The sequence below is a fragment of the Oncorhynchus mykiss genome, chromosome 18 (genome assembly GCF_013265735.2).
Source record: "Oncorhynchus mykiss isolate Arlee chromosome 18, USDA_OmykA_1.1, whole genome shotgun sequence".
Taxonomy (NCBI): domain Eukaryota; kingdom Metazoa; phylum Chordata; class Actinopteri; order Salmoniformes; family Salmonidae; genus Oncorhynchus; species Oncorhynchus mykiss.
Genome location: NC_048582.1, coordinates 36,997,911 through 37,011,262, shown reverse-complemented (window position 1 = coordinate 37,011,262; position 13,352 = coordinate 36,997,911). Strand labels below are relative to the sequence as shown.

Genomic DNA, 13,352 nt, shown 5'->3' with positions numbered 1-13,352 from the left:
TAGAAACACAACATGGGAGCAGCACAACATGGGAGCAGCACAAAACATGGTACAAAAATGAGTGCACACCGACAACAGCACAAAGGGCAAGAAGGTAGAGACAACAATACATCACGCAAAGCAGTCAACTGTCAGTAAGAGTGTCCATGATTGACTCTTTGAATAAATAGATTGAGTTAAAACTGTCCAGTTTGAGTGTTCGTTGCAGCTCGTTCCAGTCTATCAGCAGCAGCGAACTGAAAAGAGGAGTGATCCAGGGATGTGTGCTTTGGGGACCGTTTAACAGAACGTGACTGGCAGAACGGGTGTTGTATGTGGAGGATGAGGGCTGCAGTAGATATCTCAGATAGGGGGGAGTGAGGCCTAAGAGGGTTTTAGAAATTAGCATCAACCAGTGGGTCTTGCGACAGGTATACAGAGATGACCAATTTCCAGAGGAGTATAGAGTGCACTGATGTGTCCTATAAGGAGCATTGGTGGCAAATCTGATGGCCGAATGGTAAAGAACATCTAGCCGCTCGAGACATCTAGCACCCTAACCTCCGATCTAAAAATAAATGACGTCTCTGTAATCTAGCATGGGCAGGATGGTCATCTGAATTAGAGTTAGTTTGGCAACTGGGGTGAAAGAGGAGCGATTACGATAGTCTAGATTTAATTTTAGCATGCAGCTTTGATATGTGCTGAGAGAAGGACAGTGTACCGTCTAGCCATACTCCCAAGTACTTGTATGAGGTGACTACCTCAAGCTCTAAACCCTCAGAGGTAGTAATCACACCTTTGGGGAGAGGGGCATTCTTCTTACCAAACCACATTACCTTTGTTTGGGAGGTGTTCAGGACAAGATTAATGGCAGAGAAAGCTTGTTGGACACTAAGAAAGCTTTGTTGTAGAGCATTTAACACAAAATCCAGGGAGATGCCAGCTGAGTATTATACTGTATCTGCATATAAATGGATGAGAGAGCTTCCTACTGCCTGAGCTATGTTGTTGATGTATATTGAGAGGAGCGTGGGGCCTAGGATCGAACCTTGGGGTACTGCCTTGGTGACAGGCAGTGGCTGAGACAGCAGATGTGAATGTGCCTGGATTTCATCATGTACCAACCAGTACATGCCTGACTTGATTAATGATGATGATCATCATGACAATTATTACAGTTGTGGGCATTAAAAAGTTAGGTCATGCCGAGGTATTGGCAGAACAATTGTCACAATGCATGTTTAACGTGCCATTCAAGCGTATTTTACCGATGTCACAAAATCCTGGACTACTTTATAGGGTTTTAAAAAACAAATAAGTTAGTGCCCAAAATGTATTCTTAGTGTTTTTCATAGTCCCTCAGCCACATTCACTGCAGTCACATGGGTTGTACTAGGGTACGGCTGTTAAAATCCCTCAATCTCCCTATTTTAATAGTTTATAGTTTATTCGCTGTTTAAAAAAAAAGAATTCTTGAACATGTTCCAGTCTGTGTTAGCAAAACAGTCCTGTAGCTTAGCATCTGCTTCATCTGACCACTTTTTTATTGACCAGGTCACTGGTGCTCCCTGTTTTAGTTTTTGCTTGTAAACAGGAATTAGGAGGATAGAATTATGGTCTTGATTTGCCAAATGGAGGGAGAGAGAGAACTTTGTATGCATCTCTGTGTGTGGAGTTAAGGAGGTCTAGAGTTTTTTTCCCTCTGGTTTGAACATTTAACATGCTGGTAGAAATGAGGTAAAACGGATTTAAGTTTCCCTGCATTAAAGTCCCCAGCCAATCGGAGCGCTGCCTCTCGATGAGCGATTTCCTGTTTGCTTTTGGCTGTATATATTATACTCCGTTCAAAGGCACTGATCTTTTGTCTTGCCCATTCACCTTCTGAATGGCACACATACACACACAAGCCATATCTCAAGGCTTACAAATCCTTCTTTAACCTGCCTCTTCCCCTTCATCTACACTGATTGAAGTGGATTTAACAGGTGACACCAATAAGGGATTATAGAGTTCACCTGGATTCACCTGGACAGTCTGTCATGGAAAGAGCCATATGCGTTATGAATTATGCAGGTCAATTGTCTTTAGCATGGACTAGTGTCCTTTACAACCATTTTCCTGTCGCAAACTGGAAAGGCACACTCCGCACATAAACAATCTGGATAAATACCGCAGTACTCAATCACCTTTGACAAAAGGACCTTGGCAGCGCTGTGTCATCAAATGATGATCCCTCTATTGTGGGATGTGCTCACTTCGTCTCTCAGCAGTTTTTTCCTACCCCCAAAGACAACAGAGATACACGCTGTGTGTTTAATGACTGTACACGTTGACTTACGGCTTACACAACGCACCTGCAGCATTTTGAATACGTTCCGTACCAGACTGTTTTGACTATGGCTCACTGAGTCTGGTAAGGCATCTCCCTCAGCAAGCGAAGATGCATGAAAAAAAAGAGCATGAACCTTTCATGCCTTATAATCTTCAATTGCACTTAATGACATTATTTCATTCATGTTGGCACGTCTCTTTTAACGCGGCTGCTACTCTCGGTTTATCACATATGCATAGTCACTTTAACTATACATTCATCATTCAACACCCACCCGTAGCACGCACTCCAGCAGGTGTATCTCACTGATCATCCCTAAAGCCAACACCTCATTTGGCCACCTTTCGTTACAGTTCTCTGCTGCCTGTGACTGGAACGAATTGCAAAAATCGCTGAAGTTGGAGACTTTTATCTCCCTCACCAACTTCAAACATCTGCTATCTGAGCAGCTAACCGATCGCTGCAGCTGTACATAGTCTATCGGTAAATAGCCCACCCAATTTTACCTACCTCATCCCCATACTGTTTTTATTTATTTACTTTTCTGCTCTTTTGCACACCAATATCTCTACCTGTACATGACCATCTGATCATTTATCACTCCAGTGTTAATCTGCAAAATTGTAATTATTCCCCTACCTCCTCATGCCTTTTGCACACAATGTATATAGACTCTCTTTTTTTCTACTGTGTTATTGACTTGTTAATTGTTTACTCCATGTGTAATTCTGTGTTGTCTGTTCACACTGCTATGCTTTAACTTGGCCAGGTCGCAGTTGCAAATGAGAACTTGTTCTCAACTAGCCTACCTGGTTAAATAAAGGTGAAATATATATATATTTTTTTAAAAACATACTACCTCAATTGGGCCGACCAACCAGTGCCCTCGCACATTGGCTAATCTCCATTGTGTCCCACCCGCCAACCCCTCTATTTCCCTGTGAAATGACAATGGAAAAGCCAAGGTAGTATCGGAGGTCTTTTAAGCTGTGGCTCAATCATCCCCTCGGCTCATTTTCAAGTGAGCGGGTGGGACACAGTCGACCGGTGTCCTGTTACTGTTTCGAATGCTCAAGCTGAATGAAGTCGAGGGCCACTTTGTTATAGTTCAAGACTCATTTAGCCACAAACGTTTCAGGGTGCAGTGTTAAGGCAGCAAGTCTTACTAGACAGTCATGCCAGGATAAGCAATGTGTGGATTGGAGCAGCAACAGATTCTGTTCATGACCTGAATATGATCTGAAAGTCCCGCCTACTTCCTGGATCATGTCCCATGCTATTTTTGAATGGCCTTCAAGGTTATCTTCAAATTTATGAAGATGCGGTCACTTAAGATATATGTAAAATTCCAGTTGTATTCAGGGATTCATTCACTTCTGCCTGATGCCTTTCATTAAGGTTTTCGATAGTTTATTTTCGTAACCAAAAGCCTTCGTAGATGGCATTGGGTAGAAGTAAATGAATCCACTAATACGAATCGAATTGTACATATCTTAATTGACCGAGTTTTCATGAATTTGATGATATGATTTTGAAGGCCATTCAAAAACAGGATTAGATATGATCCAGGTAGTAGGAAGGACTTTCATACCATATTTGATCTTTGATTATAGAGTGTAAAGCGATCTAGAGGATAAGTTCCTATTTCCTATGAGCTCCTACTGCAAAGAGTCAAGCAGACATTTGATACCCTAATGACTTGCACATAAAGAGACACACACGCACACAAAACAAACACAAACTCTCTACCTGTCCACCCAGAAAGGTGAAGGACTACAGACCGCAGTGTGGACACATTCTATTGCATTCCAGCTACATGCCACTAGTACATGTCATTGAGAAACAGGTGTAACCAAGGAATGTCAAGGTCTGGTGAGACGAGAACAAATGACACAAGAATGCGTCTTTCTCACTTCCTTCTAGGTTGTTGTGCTTTCAAAATGGCCGCTCCCCTCTCCTCGTCTTCCTCAGAACCAGTTCTCCTAGATGGAGGAATACTGAAATTGTTAGGCATGTGTCTCTTACTGGCTGAAATAACGTGAAATAGATAATCATTAGTAAATCACTGCAAAGGGTATTCACACTTTTGAATGGTTAATTGTGTGGACAAAAATACACACACACACACACACACACACACACACACACACACACACAGTAGTTTGTTGTTGTCTGTCTCATGCCTCTCAATGAGAATGTGATGTTTGCATTCTCTCAGGGAGTAATGGGACATGGGTGGCCTTGTGTGTGTTCATCAGTAATTGCAAAACAGGTTGACGGGGTGGCTGGGGTTTTTAGATTGAACATTTCTGTAGTTGTTTGGGTACTGTTGCTGCAGTAGTTGAGCTATTTTGAGGTTTGGCATGTTAACTATTTAAATTCCAATCCCTAATGTGTTGTCCAAGACAAGTTAAACATGACATACTGTAGAAAGTCTAGTGATGCACTGTTACATTTCAAAAAAATCTTAGTCATTTAGCAGACGCTTTTATCCAGAGCAACTTACCGCATTCATCTTAAAAGATTGATAGGTAAGATATGCTATTTATAGTGGTTTGATAAAAGTATGAAATGACTAGATGGCTGTTTTCTCTGTGTGTCTGCAGCTCACCAAGGAGAAAGAACATGGAAAGCTCAACCCTCGGCCAGGAAAGGTGAGTGTCTGTCTGACTGTGAAACAACTACACCTCTATCCCTCATCTATCGCCTTTGTCCTACAGTATACAATGTGTCCTGTAGTAAAGGTCAATGTCCCATTGCAAACAACTACACCTCTATCTCTCATCTATCGTCTTTGTCCTACAGTATACAATGTGTCCTGAAGTAAAGGTCAATGTCCCATTGCAAACAACTACACCTCTATCCCTCATCTATCGCCTTTGTCCTACAGTATACAATGTGTCCTGTAGTAAAGGTCAATGTCCCATTGCAAACAACTACACCTCTATCTCTCATCTATCGTCTTTGTCCTACAGTATACAATGTGTCCTGAAGTAAAGGTCAATGTCCCATTGCAAACAACTACACCTCTATCCCTCATCTATCGTCTTTGTCCTACAGTATACAATGTGTCCTGAAGTAAAGGTCAATGTCCCATTGCAACCTTTTTTTAGATGTAGTGATGGATGACTGCTCACCAGGTTAGCCACCATGTTAGCAGTTTTTCACCAGGTTAGCCACCATGTTAGCAGTTTTTCACCAGGTTAGCCACCATGTTAGCAGTTTTTCACCAGGTTAGCCACCATGTTAGCCGTTTTTCACCAGGTTAGCCACCATGTTAGCAGTTTTTCACCAGGTTAGCCACCATGTTAGCAGTTTTTCACCAGGTTAGCCACCATGTTAGCAGTTTTTCACCAGGTTAGCCACCATGTTAGCAGTTTTTCACCAGGTTAGCCACCATGTTAGCCGTTTTTCACCAGGTTAGCCACCATGTTAGCCGTTTTTCACCAGGTTAGCCACCATGTTAGCAGTTTTTCACCAGGTTAGCCACCATGTTAGCAGTTTTTCACCAGGTTAGCCACCATGTTAGCCGTTTTTCACCAGGTTAGCCACCATGTTAGCAGTTTTTCACCAGGTTAGCCGTTAGGATTAATGAGGATAATTCAAAGTGAATTAATGGCTTCACACTTCACCGTACCCCAAAGTGACAGTTAGTTGCCGAAGGCAAGTAATTAAGGATGAGGAGAGGGATCTCATGTAGAGCATGGTAAAGCTGAGGAAATGAGATGAGTATGATTCCAGTCAGATTCACTCATCCAAACATCATTCTCTATTTAGGCTGTTGAACATTTGGATCAATCAATCAGATCTGTGTGGAAGTGGAAAGAAAGCCATTGTCTTTTTTCCAATGCACACTTAGTGGTTTGGACAATATTACTGAAAGCCCAGTTCATTCACTATAGTCCTAACATACTGCAAGAGTAGGGGTTCCCAACCTAAGGGTCGCAACCCCAGCATAGGGTTGCCAAAGCTTGCAGTGCTTGATTTGAGAGAAAATGCAATCATAATCAGTGCATAATTTGTAAATCAGAAGGTTCCGGAACAAAAAGTGAACAAAAGAGGGGGGTGACCTAGGCAGCTCTGAGGTACAGGAAGCAGAAAGCATTGCATGCATATCATCACATTTTCGTAGTGGCATAGAGCTGTAGAGGAGAGGCATTTCATGTGGCCCAGGGTCTGGGAAAAATGTGCTCTTTTTCCAAACTCATTTCATGACTGGAGACTTTGGCAGAATCTTTTTTAATACTGTACAAATGATCGAAATGACAGGGTACTCTGACAATCTGAGATCAATAAAAACGACCGTGAATCCATCAATAGCCCAGGCCTAGGTGTATGCAATCATATTGTAGGCTACAATATGAACAGGAAATGATGGTCCTAAAAATGCTTTCCAGTTTCACTGATTTATTTACCCAATGATGAGCAGCTCACTCACTGGTGATGGCCGACGCGTTTATGCCAAAAGCCTATCTCTTTCTTGTTTAACAAAGAGGCAACTCAAATGAACTTTGATCGCTTTTCTTCAAAAACATTGGGCGTACTTGATCGGCATGTTTTAGTTTTATTGTTGGTTATGGTTTCAAGTCTCTCGTTAGTAGCCATTCACAATTACTTCCTCTTTGGCAGAAGTTACATCCATGCCTTGCCAATGCTTTTGCGCTCCAGTCAAACGATCCTGTGCTCAAACAATTACTGTGGTATTTAAATTACCGTGGTGGGGTTACTAAGTAACACTAGCTACATACCTGCCCTATTTGCCTTTTGCCATTAAGATTATGAAACTAGATAAATGTCAAGCTTGCTCCTGCATGCTCCAATTAGCTTTTCGCCGTCAACATGGAATTTGTCATGGCACCTACAGACTTGCTTGACATTTAGCTCCGACAGGTTCTGATTTAAACAGCCTGGCTGTGATACACACTAGCATACGGTACCTTACCCGAACGTTCACATGGCTAACAACACAAAGCGGCTGTAGCTACGTTGCGTCACACTCTTTTTGCTGTTTGCTGCCTCCAGTGATGGAGGAAAGAGCTGGCTAGAGTTAGCCTGGCCATGAGATTAGCTTGTTCCTTTAATATACAGTAAGAAGTGGCGGGCGCTCCACAAACGTGAGTCAGGTGTGCAAACCAAAAAAATGACATCATCGTTGAAAAGAAACGGGGACGCAAACCTCGCTCACCATTTAAAAGCATGTTGTTTTATTTGAGCGACCTATCAAAAGCTTGACATTCCATTTTTTTTACAACGGCCTTGATCAGAACGTTTTAATGTGCGTCAGAGATATTGGCTAAAGCACAAACAGATCTAGCATCCATGCTAGGATAGAGGATGGAGCACGGTACAGTATCCGTGTGCTCTTTGAAGTTGAGCATCTGTAATGAAATGGTGCTGTCTTTTCCAGATGTTCATCTTTGACCAGCCAGGAATGTGTGGCCAGCGGATTGAGGTGCGGAGTGATGTCATTGATGCCACACCCTGGCAACTACAGGAAACTATCTCGATCAGGGTTGTCAGGGGAGGGTAAGTTTTCAAATGCACGCTCGCACGCTCACTCGCTCACTGTTGTAGTTAGAACTGCTCATGGACATTAGACTTGAGGGGGGATGCACACACCCACACACAGGTGTATATGACATGCAGGGACACACACACAGTCAGTTGTGAGCAGATCGACAATGGATGTAATCACCTGTTCCAAAGCACCTTATGTGTCCTGGAAAAAAGACAGAGCCACAGAGAGATGGTGTCATTGGTGCCTATATTTTACTGCCTCCAGCAGCAAACAAAACCAAAGGTCACACTTTTTCCTCGTGTCACATGTCACTTCCACATATTTGGCCCAACCTCAAAGCAAGAAACAATATTTAAACTATCCTGTCAAGGTTATTAAAGTATCTCCAATGCTGCCAAATCATGTAGATCTTGAATGCCCCCCTATCACCCGCTGAGATACACGGAACTGAACACCAATGTCTGAAATTGGACACGCTTTAAGCAGTAATCCACACACACACACACACACACACACACACACACACACACACACACACACACACACACACTAATCCATATAATTATGATCAAGATAATTGCAGTATGATCTCAACCAAATACCTAGTAGTAATACACACTATAGTCATTTTATTAATCCAGAGAGGGAATGGACAATTTATTCCAGGAAATGGAGCAAAGGCATGCAGTCCAACACCTGCACTGGGTGCGAGCACTGCAGCGGGAATCTTTTACGTCTCTCACACACATCCCTTTCTCTGTGCTGATGTGACTTTTTGAGGAGATCTCTGGAGAGGGGACTAAGATCTTGGCATGCTCTATTGCAATATTTGCATATCTGTCTACCTGTCTCTCCCTCTTGTTATAATTTGCCTACTCTAAAAAAAAAAAAATGAAAATAGTCTCTCACAACCTGTACACTCTCTTAGAATAAAAGGTCCTATCCAGACTTCGGTCGTCAGTTGAATGGTGTTTCCTCTGACACATCGGTGCGGCCGGCTTCCGGATTAAGCGGGCGGGGTGTTAAGAAGCGCGGTTTGGAGCCTCCAGCGGTCTTAAGGCACTGCATCACCCCGCTTGAGGCGTCGCTACAGCCCCGGGTTTGTTCCCAGGCTGTGTCACAGCCGGCCGTGACTGGGAAAACAATGAGGCGGCACACAATTGGCCCAGGGTCATCTGGGTTATGGGGAGGGTTTGGCTGGCCGGGATTTCCTTGTCCCATCGCGCTCTAGCAACTCCTTGTGGCGGGATGGGCACCTGCAAGCTGATTTCGGTTGCCAGCTGTACAGTATTTCCTCCGACACATTGGTGCGGCTGGCTTCTGGGTTAAGCGAGCAGTGTGTCAAGAAGCAGTGCGTTTTGGCAGGGTCGTGTTTTGTAGGATACATGGCTCTTGAACTTTGCCTCTCCTGAGTCCGTACGGGAGTTGCAGCGATGGGACAAGACTGTAACTACCAATTGGATATCACGAAAAAGGTGTAAAAGTAAACAAAAATATTTTTTTGAAATAATAAAGAAGCATGGTTTGGCGGGTCATGTGGCGGGTCATGTTTCGGAGGACACGTGACCCGACCTTTGTCTCTCCCGAGCCCGTTGGGGAGTTGCAGCGATGAGACAAGATTGGAATTCACGAAATTGGAGAGAAAAGGGGCCCCAAAAAAAGGTACTATCCAGAACCTAAAAGGGTTATTCAACTCTCCTCATGTCTTCCATGTAGAATTATTGATTATGAATTAATCAATATAGGTCATGCATTGTGTTCAAATGAATCTTGTTCTGACCATGGACCCTTACTTTTCATTTTCCTGTCTTTCCATTCCTCTCTGCAGCTGGGTCTTGTATGAGAAGCCCAACTTCAAAGGGGAGAAGATAGCTCTGGACGAGGGGGACATAGAGCTCACCTACCCCTTCGACGCCCCTGAGGAGGAAGGGGAACAACAACAGAAGCAAAATGGAGTGGACGGACAGAAGGAGGGAGGAGAAGAAGTTGTGGAGGCCAAGCCGGCCAGGAGGTTCATCATAGGATCAGTACGAAGAGCAGTCAGGGTAAGAAGAAGAAGTTACAGATTACTATTATGATAAGCCATAGAGCATTGTTTCTCAAACCAGGCCTTTTTGAGTAGCCGCTAATTCCAAAGGCTTTAGGCATGTTAGATTCTAAATTCTTGTACGAATCCAGTCAGACAGGAAGCTCGGGCTAGATTTTTTTACGCCCAAACTGGATGTTGCAGCTGCATAGCACACATACAATTCACACAAGCATGTATTTATACCTTCCGATTTGACGGATTCTTTGTTGCTGGGTAAGAACTGAGTCTGTTCCTCCTATTGGTATTATCATGGCCCAGTCCAGAACCTGTCTCTGTATGTGAGAGAGATACGTCTACAGTTGGAATATTGTTGAGATGGTCCCCTCTAGCCCCGCCTTCCCAGAGGTTTCTTCTCCAACTGTTGTCCCGCCCTCAATGTTGTACTCCACATCTCTCCCTGCCCTAGTTCCACAGGAACTAGCCTGACCTTACCAGGAACTGAGACTCAACTGTGGCTCTTCACTTACCTCCTTAGAAATATTAACATAAAACAATAACATATCTGGACATACCGACACTTTCTGTACTTCCCTTGTCGTTGCATTAACACTTTCCAGCTCCAACATCATAGCCAATAACAATTACTACTAATAAGTGGATTATGCAATTATAAATGAACTCATTATGCAACTAAAATGGGCTCAAGCCAAATAGTCTCAAACGGGTTGATGGATGCCACAAGGCAAGAGTTATGCCACTCTGATTAGGTGTGGTTCAGTAGATGTGTTGACAGACTCTGGCACTCTTAAGGATTGCTGTCTCGAAATGCCATCCTCTTTGTCAGAGCCTGTATCACAAATGCGCTTCTCTCTGTGAAACTAGTACCCTCTAGTGTCAAAAGTACCATACTTGACATTTCTCTCTGCCCCCGCAGGACTACAGTGTGCCAGAGATCAGTCTGTTCCCAGAGGAGAATGCCGAGGGGAAGAAGGTGACCTTCAGAGACACGTCAGATGACGCCAGGATATTCGGCTTCCCCATCAAAGCCAACTCCATCATCATCAACGCTGGACTGTGAGTAAACAGAGTCGGCTCGGCCCACTACTTTTTTAGGAGGAAAAGGATCAACCTTTTTATGAAAGTAGATGATTATATTTTTTCATATGGTTTGTTTTGTCGAACATAATGACATGGCTTTGTGAGGTCGAGCTTCTGTTATGATATCCCTGTTCTGATTTGGATGTTCTCTCTTCAGATGGCTGGTGTACCCGCAGCCTTTTTTCCAGGGCGTACCACGTGTTCTGGAGGTGGGGGGGTTCCCCAACCCTGCAGCCTGGGGCGTGGAACAACCCTACGTGGGCTCAGTGCACCCGCTCAAAATCGTAAGTATCCCCTCCACCTCCGGAACACCTTTCACCTTTCAAGAATTGCACGGACAATCAGGGCAATGTACACGGTTTAGATTTACATTTAGTAGAATACACATTCCCATGCAACGTCATTTTACAGGGGAACAAGGTAAATGCATTGCAGTACAAATGACATTTGTTAAGATTTCATTTAATACATTTTACAGGGTGAACCGAGAGTGGAGAAACCCGGTGAGCCAAAGGTAAGAGATACGGCAATGCTATGGCCATGATACGGAAATGAAAGAACGAGTCAATCAAACAATCAACTCAATTTAATTACACAAACGCGAAGCAAATGAAGCGTGTTTTTCCCTGTTGCTTCCAGCTGGTGCTGTATGACAAGCCTTACTTCACTGGGAAGAAGAGGACGATCTACACCAACATGAGAGACTTCATGACCAGACTGGATAGACAGCAGACTGCCTTCATGTACAGCCCTGGATCCATCCAAGTGCAGGGAGGCTGGTGAGTAAACTGTGTGTGTGTGTGTGTGTGTGTGTGTGTGTGTGTGTGTGTGTGTGTGTGTGTGTGTATGTGTGTGTGTGTGTGTGTGTGTGTGTGTGTGTGTGTGTGTGTGTGTGTGTGTGTGTGTGTGTGTGTGTGTGTGTGTGTGTGTGCGCGTGTGTGTGTGTGCGTGTCTTACTTCCTGCATCTCATCCTCTGCCTCCCTCTACTTGTAGCTGGGTTGGCTATGAGAAGGAGGGTTTCCGAGGCCACCAGTATCTGTTGGAGGAGGGAGACTACCACGACTGGAGGGTGTGGGGGGGCTGCGATTCCGAGCTGCGCTCCGTCAGAGTCATACGAGCGGTGAGTGGGCCATACCATCACGTTACAACCCCCATCTCTGTCAGGACCTTGTATCCAGATGCTGCAAGAATGATCATGTCCTAAATGGCATGTTTTATCATACACTGGGGAAAGCTGTGCTCCCTTATTGATGTCACTTGTTAAAACCACTTCAATCCGTATAGATGAAGGGTATGAGACGGGTTGACACAGGAACCGCTGGGTGTCGATGGACCCCTCCCTTCAAGCTAATGAGTCATTCTGACTGCAGTGTAACATTGTAACGTTTAGAATTTGTATTTTATTTCAAATAACACAATAGCATTTTCATTAGTTTATCAAAAATAAAATAAAATGAAACGTGTTCAATCCATTTTATTCATTTTATTCACGTTTGTTACAACTATGAAACAGAACGCATATGTGTTTGAACGTGGAGGCAGCTTATTTCTATGACGACAAAATCAAATCAAATACCCCAACCACCAAGAAGCGTGGTCAAACGACGAAAACATCAGTAGCCGAAACATTATAAGCACCAAGTGGCCTTGATCAATAGTGAAATTCGGCACAAAATAAATAATGGCATTATAATGAATGGAAGTGTCGATATGACTGCAGTCATAAATAGTCAAATATTGCCAGCCCGTGCTTACGTTGTGTGCGTCTTCACGCAATGGCATCAGTTGGATTTTGTTTAGCTGTTATCCCTTGTCCTAACAGTTGATGCACTTTCATTTGCGTTCAGTGTTCCCCTGTGGATGGGGGCATTGTCATCCTACGGAGGCATAGCCATGGTAGCCAAAACATTTCCCTACCCAGCATTTTTTATACATGACCCAAAGCATGATGGGATGTTAATTTCTTAATTAACTCAGGAACAACACCTGTGTAGAAGCACCACCTTGTGCTGAGGACAAAAAAAGGCAACTTGTCACAACACAATGCCACAGATGTCTCGAGTTGAGGGAGCGTGCAGTTGGCATGCTGATTGCAGGAATGTCCACCGGAGCTGTTGCCAGAGAATTTCATGTACATTTCTCTACCATAAGCCACCTCCAACGTCATTCTAGAGAATTTAGCAGTACGTCCAACCGGCCTCACAACCGCAGACCACATCTAACCACACTAGTCCAGGACCTCCAAAGCCGGCTTCTTCACCTGCGGGATCATCTGAGACCAGCCACCTGGACAGCTGATGAAACTGAGGAGTATTTCTGTCTGTAATGAAGCTAACTCAGTGAAATTGTTGAGTAAATGCGGGATACAAAGAAAATATAAACGCAACAATTT

At 43.8% G+C, this 13,352-nt stretch overlaps 1 protein-coding gene across 1 annotated transcript in view; it reads left to right on the top strand.

The window, feature by feature from the left end:
• Nucleotides 1–13,352, top strand: part of LOC110496124 — a 66,509-nt gene that overhangs the window by 45,487 nt on the left and 7,670 nt on the right. Inside the window, exons 5-12 of the mRNA XM_021571826.2 lie at nucleotides 4,921–4,968; nucleotides 7,722–7,840; nucleotides 9,661–9,877; nucleotides 10,796–10,935; nucleotides 11,117–11,243; nucleotides 11,438–11,473; nucleotides 11,599–11,738; nucleotides 11,954–12,080. Coding sequence (XP_021427501.2) covers nucleotides 4,921–4,968; nucleotides 7,722–7,840; nucleotides 9,661–9,877; nucleotides 10,796–10,935; nucleotides 11,117–11,243; nucleotides 11,438–11,473; nucleotides 11,599–11,738; nucleotides 11,954–12,080 — 954 coding nt within the window. The remainder of the gene's footprint in view (nucleotides 1–4,920; nucleotides 4,969–7,721; nucleotides 7,841–9,660; nucleotides 9,878–10,795; nucleotides 10,936–11,116; nucleotides 11,244–11,437; nucleotides 11,474–11,598; nucleotides 11,739–11,953; nucleotides 12,081–13,352) is intronic.